Here is a 17,638-nt window from a genome sequence, read left to right as displayed (position 1 = left end):
TGTGTGTGTGTGTATATATATATGTGTGTGTGTGTGTGTGTGTTTGTGTGTGTGTGTGTGTGTGTGGTTTGAGTTGGTTCTAAATTGAGTTATGAATCTTAAATTTAGAAAAACATGTTTTACACACAAATATTTGCTTACACACAATGTGATAATTTTTGAGTAATCAAATATATGTTACTGATGATTACTATACATTCTCACACACACACACACACACACACACACACACACACACACACACACACACCCACACACACAAAGGTTTGTTTTTGTGAAAAGTGGGGACATCCCATAGGCGTAATGGTTTTTATACTGTACAGACCATATATTCTATTGCCCTACACCAACCCTACCCCTAAACCTACCCCTCACAGGAAACTTTGTGCTATTTCAGATTTTCAATACACTCCATTCTGTGTGATTTATATGCGTTTTGAAAAGTGGGGACATGGGGTAATGTCCTGAAAAGTCACCTTCTCCTTGTAATACCTATGTCATACCCTTGTCATTATACAAATTGATGTCCTCATTTGTCACAAAAACGCGCGCACACACACACACACACACACACACACACAGTGTATAGAACATACTGTACACACTATATATACTATATCTGTTCATCTGATGAAAGTGTAAGATGGAAAAAACTGAAAAAACATGTTAAAATTCCTTTTTATTGCTATCGACTGTCTTTCATTGCTAAAACTAGCATTTTGTATAGTGAGTCTGATCTATTAAAGATGAAAATATTTTCCTTTTCATAGTAGCTTACTTGGCAATATTTTTGTGCATCAAAACAGTTGTAGATCAGTCTCTTCAAATATTGGCTATTCTCTCTCCCCTTGATTCTCCCTTTCCCTCTTTCGGTTTTATATTCATCTTGCTGTCACTAAGCCGTTATAGCAGTTCATAGTCATATAATTATAAATATTGTATAGCTAAATATCCAAGTTGACCTTTAGCAAAGAGATTTACTTTTGTGCACAGGATTTGCCAATTAATAAGCTTGTTTCTTATATGGAAAGACCCCTTGAGTATAGCTGTTTTTAGAGCAGCCTGTTCTAGTGGTGTGACTCAACTGAACTGGGTTCAATTGAACATAATTAAATTAGAATGGTTTAGAAGCCAGAGAGGCTGGATCCCAGGCAACCAAGTGCTGAAAATCTGACCATAATGTTGCCTGCTAATAAGCTAGCTTCATTTATGATCTGTGACTGACTGTGAAGATGTTAGCAGTAAAATACAACATATATCATGTGATTGAATAATTTAAGATGTAATTTGATGAGCTTCTGAATGAAGCAGGATGTTCAATAAGAAAAAATGTAGAACAAGACACCTGCTATTAATTGGCTCGTGACGAGTGAATGTTCAATGGTGTTTAGTGTCTAAATGTTTGGTTGACATTATTTAATTGTCTGTGCAGCCCAAGTGACGTCAGTATTAAAGGGAAGTTTTTATTTTGATTACAGAGACTAGAATAACATGCACCGATGAATCATTTATCATCAGGAACATGATTTAAGAACATAAGTGGTCAATTTTGAATTCATGTTGACTTGAAGTACTCAGTTGGACTCATACATACAAAATGACTCACAATTATTGCTCTGTAGAGTCTGAATGAGCTGAAGAGAACCACGGAGAATCATTACTTTCTTTCTGAAGAATCATTTCTTACTTTTGCCCTCGATTCTCTCAGTGAAAACGTGACATTCATAGCATTTCTCTGCTCTCTGTTAGGCTGGATCAAACCATCCCCCTCCAGCACCCTCTCAAACTCTCAAAACATCCACCCCATTCCCTTCTTCTCTCTTGCTGTCATTCGCTCTCTCTCTCTCTCTCTCACACCCCCTAGCCACTTCTCGTCACCCCCTCGTGCAGCTAGGCCCTGATATGACACCAATTACTTTATATTGGAGCACACAGCTCAACCTATTCTTTTTCTCTAAACAATGACACTCACACATACACACTATGCGCCTGTTCCTATAATATTTGTCTTATTCTTATGCAATTTTGCGACTTTTTATCTCACCGTTCAAATTATTTCTCCCACAATTCTGAGCTTACATTCTCAACCCACAATTATGAGAAAAGAACAGAATTGTAAAATAAAAAATTGCAATAGTTTTTTTTGTATTTTGTGGCGGAAACAAACTTCCATAATTTCATTAAAATCACAGTTGCACAGTAAGCTTTTAGCCACATTAGTTAACAGTGTGCTTAACGTGTGAAAGTTTTGTTAACTCTCTTTTGTGCATGTCTGTTTTACTTTAACCCTGCTGATATATAACACACATTACAAACTGTTCTACCATTTCTTTTCATTGTAGTCCTAAACTACAAATATTTTTAATTGGTCTTTTTTTGGCATGTTTTCCAGTAAAAATATCTAAAACTCTTTAAAACATGATGAATTTACTTTAAAGTCAGCATGAAATTGAAATTCATCTATTTTCTAAATGCATGCTCTGGTGATGTTTGCCATAATTCTTCAATCACTTTGTCACCATAAACCCTACAACTTTTTTTGCAGTCAACTTCCTTTTCTGCAAACTCCTAACATCCAGTCGACAACCGATGGTTAGAACCAAGTCCACACCCTACACTTTTTTATTTTCGTTACTTTCAGAGGTTGTCACAATGCGGAAGAAAAGGTCTCTTGCTACTTATGTTACATCACAGCTTTAATACTAGAAGCTACACTGAATGAGATATTATGACTTGTTTTAAATTTTCTTGAATGTAAGTTTATTTTGTTTACTGCACTGGCAGATTTTTTTACTTGTTTTAAACTGTTTTGCTTGTATTGAAGGGGTGGGGGAATTTCTTTTCCATATAGAACATAAAATAGATTTTTGAGTTTGGTGTCACCATGTTTCTAAGCTAACAGTATGATCCGCTAATACTGTAAGCATAACAAAACATAGCACACTTAAATAATGTGTTTATTTTTGGATTTTCCCATTTTTTCCCATCACATTGCATTATTAGAATGCTGTCTTTTAAAGAATAAATGCGATGATTCCTTTGACCTTGACCTTCAAAATAAAAGACCAGCCTATGTGTCGGAAGCACATGTAATGCTTTAAAATGCTACCTGCGTGCTGCTTGTTTTGGAACAGTACCAATGTGTCATATTGTTCTAATCCAGCATAATTGTCATGTGATTATGGTAGATTTGTTCTCAAAACAACATTAATAAGACCAGAGACAGTATAAACCCCTAGCTGAGTTGCATCTGTGGTTGTGAGGTGTGTGGTCGACAGAAGGCTGAGCTTCAACTCAGCGAGAATCTGTCCCAGAGGAAGCAGCACAAGTTCAGTGTGTGTGGAGTCTTAATGGGCTAAAGGGGGGATAGGGAGGTAACGGCTAGGCTAACGATTCACCTGAAAAGTTTAAACAGAAATGTTTAAATTCCAGTGCTACTGTAGCTCATAAGCGTGCAGACGAACAGACAAACATTGATGAAAACATGCATGCAGGGGTGCTGGAACAATGAGGGAGCTGGCATTTGACTCAACACTTTTCAAACTGTTGGAGTGATACAATTTCTGATTAGCTTTGGGTGGTAGTTTATTTTTTGGAAATTATTCTGAACTCGTTGGAGCTGTAGTCTGGTGTTTAATGTAATTCTTTGACAATGTTGAGGCGTGGTGCAAATACAAGTGATATGAGTTAAAATTTGGCTTGCATATCTCTGTCAATGCATGCATCTTTTTAAACAAAAGTCGTTGTGCTGCTTCATTGTTTAGTCACATTTAAAGGAATAGTCACATATCTATGTACCTCCATGTCATTTCCAATCTGTATGCTCCTATTGTTTTGTATGTAATTAGATTCGAAAATATGACGACTCGTTAAGGCGATTCAGAATCGACTCTCTCTTTTGAGAGACAATATCTTTATTTATCATGCACTTTTTTGATTAACAACTTTGCAGATTGTTTTCAAGGATAGCTACGTTATAAACTGCAAAAGAGATATTTTTAAAAAACCCATATGACCTGCTCTTTAAAATTTTTGTAACCAATTACAGTCATATAAGCCATAGTGAAGCACGGTGGATAATCAGACTCTATCTTCTTTGGAATACAAAGTTTCATAATGGTAACACACATAAAAAAAACATGCAAAATAACTGCATATTCTGGGAGTAAACCTCATTTTGCACACATGAATGGCCGTGCTATCTGTCCAAACCCAGTCATAAGTTATAAGTCAGTTGCAAAGCATGCTGGGTAATGTATGGTGCTACACTATCATATGACTTATATAGTAAATGATATTACACTATATAATATAGTGCATGAGTTATATGGATAACTTTTATTTAGCAAGGATACACTAAAGTGACAGTAAAGACATTTACATTGTTACAAAATTCTATTTCAAATAAATGCTGTTATTTTGATCTTTATATTCATCAGAGAATCTGAAAAAAAAAAACACATTATCACAGTTTATTAAAAATATTAAGAAGCACAACTGCTTTTAATAGTGATAATTCTTGAGAACCAGATCAGCATATTAGAATGACTTCTGAAGGATCATGAGATGTGTGACCTTTTTTAAGGATTCTTTGATTAATAAAACATTAAAAAGAACAGCATTTATTTGAAATATAAACCTTTTGTAACATTATTAGTGTCTTTACTGTCACTTTTGATCAATTTAATAATTTGTTGCTAAATAAAATCTTTATCTATTTAATATAATTTAATTTAACTTAATTAATTACTTTATTATTATTATTATTATTATTATTATTTATTTATTTATTTATTAGTAATTACTGAAAATTCAGCTTTTCTAATCATATTACATTTTAAAATGTATTTAAATAGAAACAGTTATTTTAAATTGTAATAATGTTTCACAATATTACTGTTTTTATTTTTATAAAATAAATGCAGCTTTGGGGAGCATAAGAGACTTCTTTCAGAGCCATTAAAAATCTTACCAACCCCAAACCTTTGAACAGTAACGCATTTCTTTAAATTTGCACACATATCCCTTAGTGACATGGCCTGGACCATTTTTTCCCTTTCTGAATTCTTGATGACACTTTCGTGGGAGTCTTTTTATGCAGCTCTCATTCTGACTGTCCTTCTCTTACCTTTGTTCTCTTTTCTCATAATCTCAGTGTCTCACGCATATACGTCTCTGTCAGCACCTTCTGAGCCTGTCGAAAAGTTCTCCAGCCCTCACAAAACTGTCAGTCGGTTATGCACAGTCTCTCTTTTGCTTTCTTTTACACTCTCACCTTTCAAAGCCCATGAACTCATCCGAGGGACACGGTCTCTTGCCACAATAAGAATTGCCTCTTGTAGCTGAGGTTCCTGTGCAATGCCTATGAATTCTACCAAGAGGCAGAACAGATGTGTGTGTTTGTATGTGTTTAGTCACTTTAAACATTAATCTAAGCAGATCATTCAACTATGTGCATTGGAAGATTTCAGTGAGAATTTCATTTATGTACACACAGCCAGACATAAAGCAAGGCCTGTCTGGCTTTTAAAGGCAACAGTAGCAGAAACAGCACTGTTAGAGTAACACACATGCATCTACTCTGCAACTGTTTGACATATGCAGTGGAATGTGTATTCATTTTCATATGTAATTTGGTGCACACTGCTCAAAGTGAACACTCAGTGTAATGAGAGGGATGCTGGGCTACGCACGAGGTTGCATCACTAAGTCTCTTATGGTGTAAATCGGCCTGACATCTGCCATCCCTTGTGAGAATTTATGAGTTTGTGTGAGTAAAAAAGACTGGGTGAGTGTGTGTTTGCGTTGGCAAAACTAGGGCAGACATGTAAAGAGACACACACTTTCACTTACTAACCTTAAGACAGATATGGAGCAGACACACTCTCATGTTGTTACAGCTTCCTGAATTCACGTGATTACACTGCAAATGGAGTTACTTAGGGACAGCAGCTGAAAAGACTAGCTTATACCAGCATGTTCTTTCTGGTAAAACTAGTTGACTTGCTGGTCAAGCTACTTAAGAAGCCTGTTGAAGACAACATGTTCGTCCTTAAGAGAAGTATTATATTAAACTTTGTTGAGAAGCAAACCTGTGTAAGATATTCACTTTTTAAGATAGTTCTTTATATATATATATATTACAGGAACTCTTGGTACATACATACAAATAACCATATATATATATGACACAAAATAGTTATAGAAGTTCACAGAACTGACTCAGCAACAGCTGAGTAAAACTGTTTCATCTGAGCATGTGGCACTTTAAGCATTATCGCATCGCATATCGCATATCGCATTATTTAATGAGTTATCGCATATCGCATTTTTCTTCAATATCGCACAGCCCTAGTTGACACACACACACACACACACACAAATATATATAATCTCTAAACACGTTCATGTGCTAAATTTTGCTAAATTTTTTCTTGTTCAATTTTGTTTCTCAACTAAATAAAAATATTGCAGTTTGATAATTTTACGTTTAGCTTAGAAGGAATTTGGTCTGAAAATTCCCTGAAGAATTTAAGGATGTTTTTTTTTTTCAAATTGCAGCTCATCTGTTATTTAACCTCATTGTTTTTATTGTGCCTGAAAATCAAGATGCATCAGTCTGCACCTACTGAATTACTTTATTCCCCTGTGTGTGTGTGAGAGAGACACTCTCTCCTCCCTTGTTTTCTGAATGCACAAAGCATCATTCTCTGACAGAAGATAATTACTGCAGTCACAACATAACAGTATTCAAGCCTCTAAATTAATTCTTAGTCTTCCATAGTGCTTCCTTCTCTCCCCTTATGCTGTCGCCATAAGGTCAGGGACAGTCTTAAATCAGATTGTCTCTGACAGGCTGAGAGAGATATGATAGAACAGGATTAGACCTTAAAGCTGAACACAACATTTTCCAATTGATTGCTATTGAATCCCTGGTCACGGTATCTTAACAACCTTTAGTTTAAAGCCTCTGTAAGCTCTTATAAAAGGCATGAGATGGGATTTAAGGGCTGGAATGATTTGTGGCACATTAGACCACATTGTAAAGATAAGTTACAAGGTTAAAATTACAACATGTATTATAAAATAGATAGTTGCAACTTGAAATTGTGAGCAGATAGGCCATGTTCAAAGTGGTCCATCAAGGGGTCAAAGTTTGTCCCTGTACCTTATGTGTACAGTGACTTTTAGAGGGGTTTTTAGGGGTTCACTTTGCAACTTAACCATGGTAAAATCCCTGCAATGCAAAGTCTATTTGGCTTACTGCTTTATGATTTTTCAATTTGACAGTTTTTAGTATTTCTGAGATCGCAGTGTAAAGGGTGCAATATGTATCCCCTCTCATTTCTTCAGTGGTTTTCATCGTGATACAGAAAGTTGTCTTATCTAATGTGTCATAGTGATGTGCCACTAACTGGCAGCCTCCCCAGTGCTCAAAGTCATGGTTAGTCTTTTTTTAGGTCCTGCTCACCTTGAAATCCATAGGCAGTGCCATGGAAACCATAGTGTTGCATCTTTCAAAAAGATTTTACACCTTGTGCAAATGCTAACTGCCTATTTCATTAAGGAGAAACTAGTTTCTTCAAATAAGGCATCAAGTGAGCAGCTGTTGTGCTGTAGACCACATATATTCATCTAATAACAGTTTATGTCACAAAGCGAGTTTATGTGCTTACTGCATACTGTACTATATTTGCACATATTGCTCAGGACATTTTTCACAGTCAGTATGCAGCATTAGATTTGGTGAAATAGACATATTTTCACTTTGCTTTCTGAGAAATGTCATTGTATGATACAGCTGAATGAATACAGCGGCAAGAGTATAATACTTGCATTAGAGTTACATTGGAAGCAGTTATTGAAGAAACAGTCTTGATGTATGGAACAAAATGAATGACACATACTCAGCATCATGCATTTAATAACACCAAGGACAGAATATGAACCAGGCCAATACGGTAAGTGCTTTAGGGTCATCATGGCTTGAGATCTAGCAAAGAATTTAATTCCACGAACCTTGCCTGATGTAAGTGCCTCTTGAATATATCATATACTGTACTATATATGCTTATACGAGATTCACCAAAAAAATTAAAATTACCCCATGATTTACTCACCCTCAAGCCATCCTAGGTGTATATAACTTTCTTCTTTCAGACAAATGCAATCGGAGTTATATTAAAAATGTTCTGGCTCTTTCAAGCTTTATAATGACAATGAATGGTGGTCAAGATTTTGAAGTGCAAAAAAGTGCATCCATCCATCATAAAAAGTGCTCCACACTGCTCTGGGGGCTTAATAAAGGCCTTCTGAAGTGAAGCGATGCATTTGTGTAAGAAAAATATCCATATTTAAAACTTTATAAGCAGTAATCTCTAGCTTCCGCTAACTGTCATACGCATGTTCACGAGAAAGTGGCGTTCCAGCGGATGACGCAGGATGTAAGCATAGCATAAGCTCCGGTGAGAATGGCTCAGGGGCACCAGATACGGAGGAATTCTGCCCCTGGCTCGGCTGTCGATGGAGGAGCTCACCTCACGGAGCATGTCAGACATCAGTGTGGTGACCAGCTGAGTTTGGGCAAAATCATTCTGTATAACAGAGAATAAATGTTTCACGTAGTTCACAGTTTGGTTCAGCAGGACACTGTGAGTGTTCAGAACCACCAAGGTGCCCTTTAATGATTTGCCTATAGTCTGTAGGGTTTGGCCCTGTAGTGTGAGTTGTTCTCTCAGCTGGGACATCTTGGTGGGTTGGTGGAGACCATAACTCGCCGTGTAGTGCACCTGCTTTGGCTAGGGCATCCGTTTGGTCGTTGAAGTCCTTGTCTGGACCAGATTGCTTCGAGTGTCCTTTCACTTCCTTCCAGTAGACGATCATATCATGTTCACTTGTGATGTCGTCGCATGCCTGGAACAGGTGTTGGTGTTTAACTGGTTTGTTGTTTGCTGTCTTGAAACCATTGTAGTAAATCAGCTCAAAAGGGAAATATTTATCTTTCCTCATTTACTTGACTTTGGAAACTGTTTGAAGTCAGTTGGGGAGGACATGGATCTGATAAACTTGGGTACGACATGTATGCAGACTGTACGATGATGACACCTACGACGCACATTACTATAGAAGAATAAAATGTCATCAGTATGCGCTAGTGGTAAACAAAAAGAGCATGATGAATCACACTGTGGCAGTTGTAGTTTTTATGTGTGCTGAAAAAAAGTGGAAGAGGGAAAAGTGGGAGCTTGAGGTAAGCAGTTTTATGTTTTAACGCCGTTTTTCTCTTTTGTCTGAGACAGGCGAAAATCTTGCAGTGTGTCCCGGGCTTAAGAGAGTTTGGAGTGAATATGTATTCAAATGAATACTGTTCTTTTGAACTTTCTATTTAAAATAAAATTTATGGTTTCCATAGGAATATTAAGCAGGCCAACTGCTTTCAACGTTAATAATAAAAAGAAATGTTACTTTAGCACCAAATCAGAATATTGATTTCTATGTGACACTGAAGACTGGAGTAATGCCTGCTGAAAATTCAGCTTTGGCATTCCAGGAATAAATTACATTTTAATATATATAAAAAAAAGAAAACAGTTATTTTAAATTGTAATAATGTACTTGGCTATCACAATTGCAGCAAGAAGGGGCTGGTGACCATAATCTGTCCTTGAACAACACAGCTGATCATTGGCCTTGCAGGGTGAGCACAAAGTTTTCTCGTATCACAAGTCATGAACCAAGCTAAAAGGCTTGACTTAGGTTTGACTGTCTTTGGCTTCTAGGGTTTGGCTCTCTATCCATCCTGACAGACCTCTTTGGCTCTCTTCTAAATTGCTTTGCCCTCATCCACTGAACTTGAAGAAGTGAGCAAACTGGGAAGACCCAAGACAAAGAGCCATTTTAGCCCTTGCTCTGTTTCTACCTGCCCGCTCTGTCTTCGTCTCCTAAATCCCGTCTTTGAAGTGAACACACTGTTCTTTCAGCTCCAGCAGGTCTCTGATGTTTTATTCAGCATCTCCTCTGAGAGTTGAAGGGACAGCACAGACTTGTCCGGTCCCCTTTCCCTTCCTTGCCTCTCCCTTCAACGATCGATACGTCCGTGTCTCAGAGTCCTTCACGTCATCTTTCCTCTCTCACAGTGTGCGCCGCACTTCCTCTGTTTGGTATTCCAGAGCAGGAGCCACAGTGTAGGTCCATCAGCAAGGCCTAGGGATGAACCGAGAGAGACACACAAACAGAGACAGTACGCCTTCTCTCAAGGGTTTCTCAGAAATGCAGCTGAATTACAGACTCTGTTTTACAAAACTGGCATCACTTTTGAACTCTTTTTTGATAGCCAGTTTGTCTCTCTGAGCTTTGACAGGTTCTGTGAGCTGCATCACCTGTGTTTCTAAATGAGCAGATGAAAACTTGATTTATAACATAAGTGTAGTAAATCACAGCCAGTCCATCTGTAGGCCTTCATTATACCTGGCACAGAAGCCTCAGTCATAACTCACAGCACTGACAGCGCTGGATCATAATTGTTTGCATATGTTGCCCTAGCCGTGTTTAATTCCTAATTTTTTTTCAGGCACATTATTTTCAAGTTTAATGTGTATTAAATATGGCCAGAGAATGTTATTTAAAATTGACTATTTTTTGGTTATTATTAGTGTTGTGTAGCCAAACTTTTCTTTTTTGGACATAAAATATGGTTCAATTTAGGGACCCTCTCCTAAAATATAAAGGCAATAGCTGTATATTTTGATGCATAAATACCAATTTATACAATGTAAGAATATTAAGCATGATATTATAAAGACAAAATAATTAATTGGATTATTATTATTAATTATTAATTGGATATTATACCGCAATTGTAATAAAACCAAATCAAATTATTAAAATATTCAATTATATACTGTATATTTGGAGTAATTAAGATTTTTTTAAATGTTTTTGAAATCTCTTATGCTTACCAGTTGGTGCTCAATTATTATAATAATAATGTTTTTTATTATTATCAATGTTTTTGTTTTTATTATTATCAGTGTTTATTGTGTCAATGTTAGTATTATTAATGAAAAGTTTTTGCTTTTTTTTTTTTAAACCTGTGATACATTTTCTTTCCAGAATTCTTTAATGAAAGTTCAAAAGAACAGCATTTATTTCAAATAGAAATGTTTTGTAACCTTATACATGACTTTACTGTCACTTTCTGATCAATATGTATCACTGTTTTCACAAAGCATTACACAAAAATTGATAGTTTAAGAAAGGTCGGTCATCCGACGTGACGTCGAGAGTGACCGACTGAAAGGGAACTAAGTTTTGCCATTAAAGGAATACATTAAATGATAAAATATATTAGAATAGAAAACATTTATTTTAAATTATAAAACTATTTCACAATACTACTGTTTTTACTGTATTTTTGATCAAATAAATGCAATCTTAATGATTCCAAACTTCTGACAAGTAGTGTCTTTATGTGTGTGTGTGTGTATATAATACACATGCTTATCACGTCTAATTTTATGCAGGAGCCACAAAAGTTACTAAAATGATCATGTTATTCTCAGTGCATGCTCATTCAGCCATTTCTGTCTAAGACGTCAACGTGAGAGGACAGACAATGACAGTGCGCATGTGGAGCATGCCTGGGGCATGAATTTATGCTTGTGTGTGTGTGTGATGTGAGATTTCCCTTATGGATGCTGCATAGATGCAGTCAGCAAGACTGGTAATTACCAGTTGTCTAAACAGACCGATGGAATTAAGGAGAGTGAAGGCAATTTTCCGAACGCTTGTTTTAGAGCAAGGACCTAGAGAGCGCAAGAGCGAGCGAGAGAGAGAAAGATTACCTGACACTGCGTGTTAGCCACCTCCACTTGATGTTTTTATCTTTCACTCTCCTGTCACTAGCATCAGGTGATACACTTTCACCCTCCTGACAGGATACATCTTGCCCTCTGGCCTTCTTTCTTCTACCTTCCACCTTTCCTTCCTCTTCTTTCCTTTCTCTCTTTCTATCTGTTTCTGTGTCCTCTTCTCCCTCTCATTGAAGAGAAGGTCATCCAGGGTAGATGCCCTTCTGAGATGGCTTACATAACTCAGGCTGACATATGGATCTTTTAGCATATTTTTGCTCAGCAAACTCCAGCTGTGCTCAGCATGGGCGGTGATGGCTCCCTCCTCAGTCTCCTTTCGGTGTGAATCATGTCAAGAAACCATCATTTGCAGTGACCCGTGTAAAAGCTAGAGCTGACATGCACTTATCCTAAGCCACTGATACTTGGGTGGTTTACGCACACTGGCCAATTAGCTATCAAGGGATTACAACTTGTGTTGTGTGGTAGGCAGAATTGTCACACAGCAGCATCTGATCGCAGTAGTAGGGTAACTCCAGCCTAGACCAATAAATGAGAACTGGGATATTTGCCCACCGGTCTCTAAAGTTTTTGTATTTATGTAAAAAAAAAAAAAAAGAATTGCAGCATTACACAGTATGTTCATATGAAAGAAGGCACATTTGTAGGAAGAATCTGGGCTTTAATGGGCTAATATTTTAATGACAGGTGTTTGCAAGCGTCAGCCGAACCCACGGCTACTTACCTGTAGTGGTCACACAGTGGTCCACACCATGCCCATCGGCAATGGTACTCCAGCCATAAGAAGAGACAGACGATCTGTCTCCTCTGGGAATCACTGTGGCGTATCACTCTCTGGGGTGCTTCTGAAATCCACTTTCTGTCTCATATGTGCCACAGCTGATTCAGAGCCACTCCTGTTATAAATGTCCATGTGTTTAAGATGCAGCTGGTGTTAAAAGAACTGATCCTAAATCAGGTGTGGAAATAAAATTGAGATTTGACTGACTTAGGGAGGATATCGGTGGGAGTAATGTGTCTCAGAGCAGGTGAAACGGGGCCTAAGGGTACACTAAACCTTTTAGAGTCTGAAAGCTAGAAAGAGGATTTCAGTGCTATGTATTAAAGTTGGCCCAGAGGAGGGTTCTGCATTGTGCAGGGGCCCGTATTAGGAATAAAAAGGTGCTAAAATGGAAATTGTGGTGTAAAATGATCTAGAATCAAGATTGAACACACAGAAGAACAGAGAGGCCTAATGATTTCATTGGTTCACTAGCTTGTTTCATTTTAGCCACAATTCATTTTTTTTCTTGTTTAATTCTTTTAAATGTACAAACATTTTCTGTCATGCATTTGGCAAAAAGGTTTTGTTGACTGTGCCTTTTACCTTTGAAATTGAAGTGCAACTCTGGCATCACTGGTGTATCTTTCATACTTTGTGAGCTGTGGTGTGATGGCGATTTTAATTAAAATCTTTCATTACAGATTACGTTTCCAAACAACCCAAACATAGGGGTATCCCCATGTTTACCAACTTGACCGGAAAATACGATTTTCATAGTCAATTTTTCTATTATTTTAGTGAATGTTCACATAGCACAGTGCACTTATTACTACGCTGAAATTAATATGGTGTGCGGCTGAAAACTAGGGACCTCCTGGTTGGAGTTAGTATTATCATTAACTGAAAGCAATCTTTTCAAATGTTTTAAAATTGATCATCCGAGTCTAATATACAAAAAACATCACGGGCCGCCAGTTGCCCATCCCTGCTCTTGCAACTTAATTTAAATAACCGAGCTGTTTTATAAATAATCGCAACCAGGTAATATGCATTTACGTGACGAAGGCATAGCTAGAAAACTGTAGGCTGTAGTAACTAATGGCAATGACAGTAACTCGCGATTGAGCGGCCAATCCACTAGTTATTAGGTGTGTTCGACTTCAATCGGCGCTGCGCAGACTGATCGGTGTATGACATCAAAGTACAGCGAGAGCGATTCGAAAGCATAAGGAGCTGTCTGCTCTCTATAGCTCTCATGGTACTTCGGTGTCCTACAATGATCAGTCTGCGCAGCGCTGCTACAAGTCGAACAAAGCTCATATAGTGTTAGGGGAGGGGCCATGATCAGTGGCTCCGGTGTGTCATCCAGACATAATTTCAGACCTGTCCAAAAAATCCTGAACACACAAATGGTGAAAAGCTATTTAACAGTCTAACTCCACAATTCAGTACTACTCAGTTCAGTGTCTTTGTAACTTGTTTTCAGCAATACATTTCTAACATTTATAATGCGTTTAGAAACAATTCTCTGAATTGCCTGGACTTTAATACTTATTCAGCAAGGACATAAAATTTATCTAAAATGACAGTAAAGAGGTTTACATTGTTAAAAAGATTTTTATTTTAAATTAATGTTGTTCTTTTGAACTTTCTATTCATCAAATAATCCTTTAAAAATATAATGTTTTCCACAAAAATATTATGCAGCACAACTGTTTTCAACATTGATAATAAATAAATGTTTCTTGAGCACAAAATCAGCATGTCAGAATGATTTCTGAAGGATCATGTGACACTGAAGACTGAAGTAATGGCTGCTGAAAAACACAGCTTTGCCATCACAGGAATAAATGACATTTTAAAATGCATTAAAATAGAAAACAGTTATTTTAAATAGTAATAACATTTCACAATATTGCTGTTTGTACTGTATGTTTGAATAAATTCAGCCTTTTGCCAAAAGCCTCATACCAAACTTTGTTATTTAGATGGATATACTGTTTGGTTGATCTCTGCTTATCCAATAGCTCAGATATGAACAGATTTCGAGAAAACTGTACACATGTAGGATTTTGATTGTATAAATGCCTCTTTTTTTGCACATGCCATTTGTGCAGTCTCTGCACTTTTCAATTACCTGTTTTTTCGAGGAATTAATAAAACAGTGTAGACGAGTTAAGTTGCTTTCTCAAAGCCAGAAAGAAGGACTGGGAACGTCTTCCTCTCGTCATCAGTAAGGGATTCAACCCAATAAACACCTGGCATGGGTCCTTTATTCTCTGTGTCACTCAGTTTATCACAAGATGTCTGGAGTATATCAGTTATTACTTTGAAGAACGTCTTTGTTTATCCTGTGGTATGGCATTGTAACCTTTGTATAAGTTTGGCACACTGTATTGATCTCTTTTTTTCTTCTCACAGGCAGGGATGATCAGAACTGAGCAGGAGGAGTTTTTCATTGAGCCAGTGGAAACGGGACATCATGTGATTGAGCAGGAGGAAGAGGACGGTGGCCGTTCTCACATTGTGTACCGTTCTGCTGCCGTGAAGAAGCCTCCTGTTAGCCCACTAGCTGCAGATTTCCACTCCAAAGGTTAGTCCTGTTCAGCAGCTGTTCAGTGTTTATGTTAACCTGCATATTTTGCCTGTACTAAACAATTCCCCTGCGTGTAAAGAAAAAAATCCCTCTTGTGTTATGTAGTTGTACCATTGTTGCGCTGTCTAATATTTCAGCATTTCTAAAGCATTTAGATTCAAAAGCATTTCATTTCGAATCTAGCAGTTTTGAAGAGCGTTTGCAAAATAGTTGCACTGACATTTACTGTCAGTGTGGTTATAACTAATGGTTCATGTGGTGGACATGCATTGTTAACCCAAAGAGTCAAAGGAGGCCTCTGGTCAGCTTGGGTTTCAGTGTTTGGATCTTCATCCACTGACTGCCCAACTGAGTCCAACATCATGCGTCATATTGTTTGTAATGAAGTGCCACGTTGAAGAAAGAGAGCGTTGTCTACCTGTAATTGTGAGTCATGTAATTAAACAGAAATTTGGGTTGTGAAATCGGTTATGAGACAGCCACTCAGTAAAATGTACCGTATTGTTTAAACAGTTTTGTGTAAAAGGTGTTTATTTGACCAAAAATAACTTCCAATATACATGGAACACAATTGGATATGATATGAGATTTTGACCTTATTTATGTGACATATGATGATAACCCCTAATAATGACAGTGAATAATTTAAAGAGAAATCAAATTACTTTTTTTCAGATAAAAGGCTTGATGTACTATGAACACAAACTTTCAGAGCTCAAAATTTCCTCCCTCTTATGTTCTTAATGGCAAATTTGAGTTTTTGGTAGCTTTTGAGCATTTAAACATGCTGTCGATTGAATGCTTACAAGTGACATTTTGCAGCTCTGCCAAGCAGCTGTTGAGATGTTGTTAGCACCATTTGGTCATGTACCTATTCAGGAGGTAGAAAATCAATTCAAAACCATGCGGCATGTCAGTACATCTGTTGTGTAAAGCCCTCTGAAACTGACTATTGGCACCTTAAAATGTTTTTGTTTTAAGGATATGTTTAATGAAAAAATGTGCAAGTGGTAATGGTCCAAGTAGTCTAAGCATTCATATGTGTCATATGTTTATTTATTTATTTATTTTTTACATTTTGAACTTTCTGTACAGCTTTTATACTCCTTCTATTTGTGGGACTTGGTTGTGTTGAAAAACAGATAAAAGTCATGCTTCATTTCAGGCAGAAATCAACACGCATAGCCAGCAAAATTTAGCAAGATTTACAAAAAAAAAAAAAAACTACAACAACAACAACATTTGGTTCCATTTCTTGTCAGAGGAGTGGCAGCCATATGGGAAAAAATAACTGTTGCACATGCAAATAAACAATTATGCAGTTAATAATTGGTTTGTCTTCCTAACAAACCATTTACAGTAGCTGTTCACTAAAAACATTAAAATTAAAAGGGACAGATAAATAATATTGATTATGAAATTAATACAGAAGCAGATAACACATTTTCATTAATTAAAATGAAAATAAATAATTGTCTGGTCCTCACTTCCTGGCTATGAATTAATGAATTATGAATTAATTAGTGCTTCAAATAAATAATTGCATTATATTTTGCACTGTTAAGATGTTTTTGTGTGTGTGTGTGTGAAAAATAATAAATATTTTATTTTTATTAACATATTTTTATATTCTAAGATGTTATATTGTAATCCTGTTTAAGTAGTTTTTTGAAACAATTTACAATGATGTTCCATTTGTTAACATTAGATAACCACATTAGGTAACATAAACTAACAATGAAAAATATTCTAAAGCATTTATGTTGATTCCAACACTTACTAATACATTATTTAAAATCAAAAGTTGTTTCTATTAATGTTATTTAATGGACCTGAGCTAACATGAACTGACAATGAGCAGTTGTATTTTATTAACTAACGTGAACAAAAATGAATAAATACTATAACAAATGTATTGCTCATTGTTAATGTTAGTTAATGCATTAAATAAAGTTAACAAATGGAACCTTATTGCAAAGTGCTATCAAGTTTTGTTTTGTTTTGTTTGAACAAAAATGAATGCCTATGTTTTATGTCCAATTGATCACTTAAAGGTCAATCAATCGTGACCTTTAGCATTAGAGGCGTTGACGCAACGGTGCTCTGGTATGAGGGGCATCATAACTTTCAGTCGTTGCTGCATTGTGTAGCTGTGCATTGAACGGGTCCTGGAGTGCACGGTGAATATGGGGGATTATGAAGGTCTATTCTGAGGTCTATAGGTCTATACACCAGAGCCGCCAATAATAAAGGAATAAAAGCAGCTGTGGAGAGGAAAAATTAGTTTCCATAAGAGTGCATCGCAGAAGGATCTGGAAGGAGACAGATTTTAGCAAAGTGTAGACTGGTGTTAATGATTTGTCATTGACACCTGCTTCTCAACTGATTCCTCTTCTGGAGTGTTATGGT

The 17,638-nt window shown here is 36.7% G+C and overlaps 1 protein-coding gene across 1 annotated transcript in view; it reads left to right on the top strand.

Annotated features, from left to right (window-relative positions):
- LOC107749772 (A disintegrin and metalloproteinase with thrombospondin motifs 3-like) overlaps window positions 1–15,226 on the top strand; it is a gene marked incomplete at its 3' end in the record, with an annotated part of 61,461 nt that extends 46,235 nt beyond the window's left edge. Inside the window, exon 3 of the mRNA XM_016564947.1 lies at window positions 15,055–15,226. Within this exon, the coding sequence (XP_016420433.1) occupies window positions 15,055–15,226 (172 nt within the window). The remainder of the gene's footprint in view (window positions 1–15,054) is intronic.
- Between the last annotated feature and the right edge of the window lie 2,412 nt (window positions 15,227–17,638).

Source organism: Sinocyclocheilus rhinocerous, unplaced genomic scaffold, assembly GCF_001515625.1.
Source record: "Sinocyclocheilus rhinocerous isolate Xijiao unplaced genomic scaffold, SAMN03320098_v1.1 scaffold860, whole genome shotgun sequence".
In the NCBI taxonomy this organism is placed as follows: Eukaryota; Metazoa; Chordata; class Actinopteri; order Cypriniformes; family Cyprinidae; genus Sinocyclocheilus; species Sinocyclocheilus rhinocerous.
This window is presented reverse-complemented; position numbering and strand designations above follow the sequence as displayed.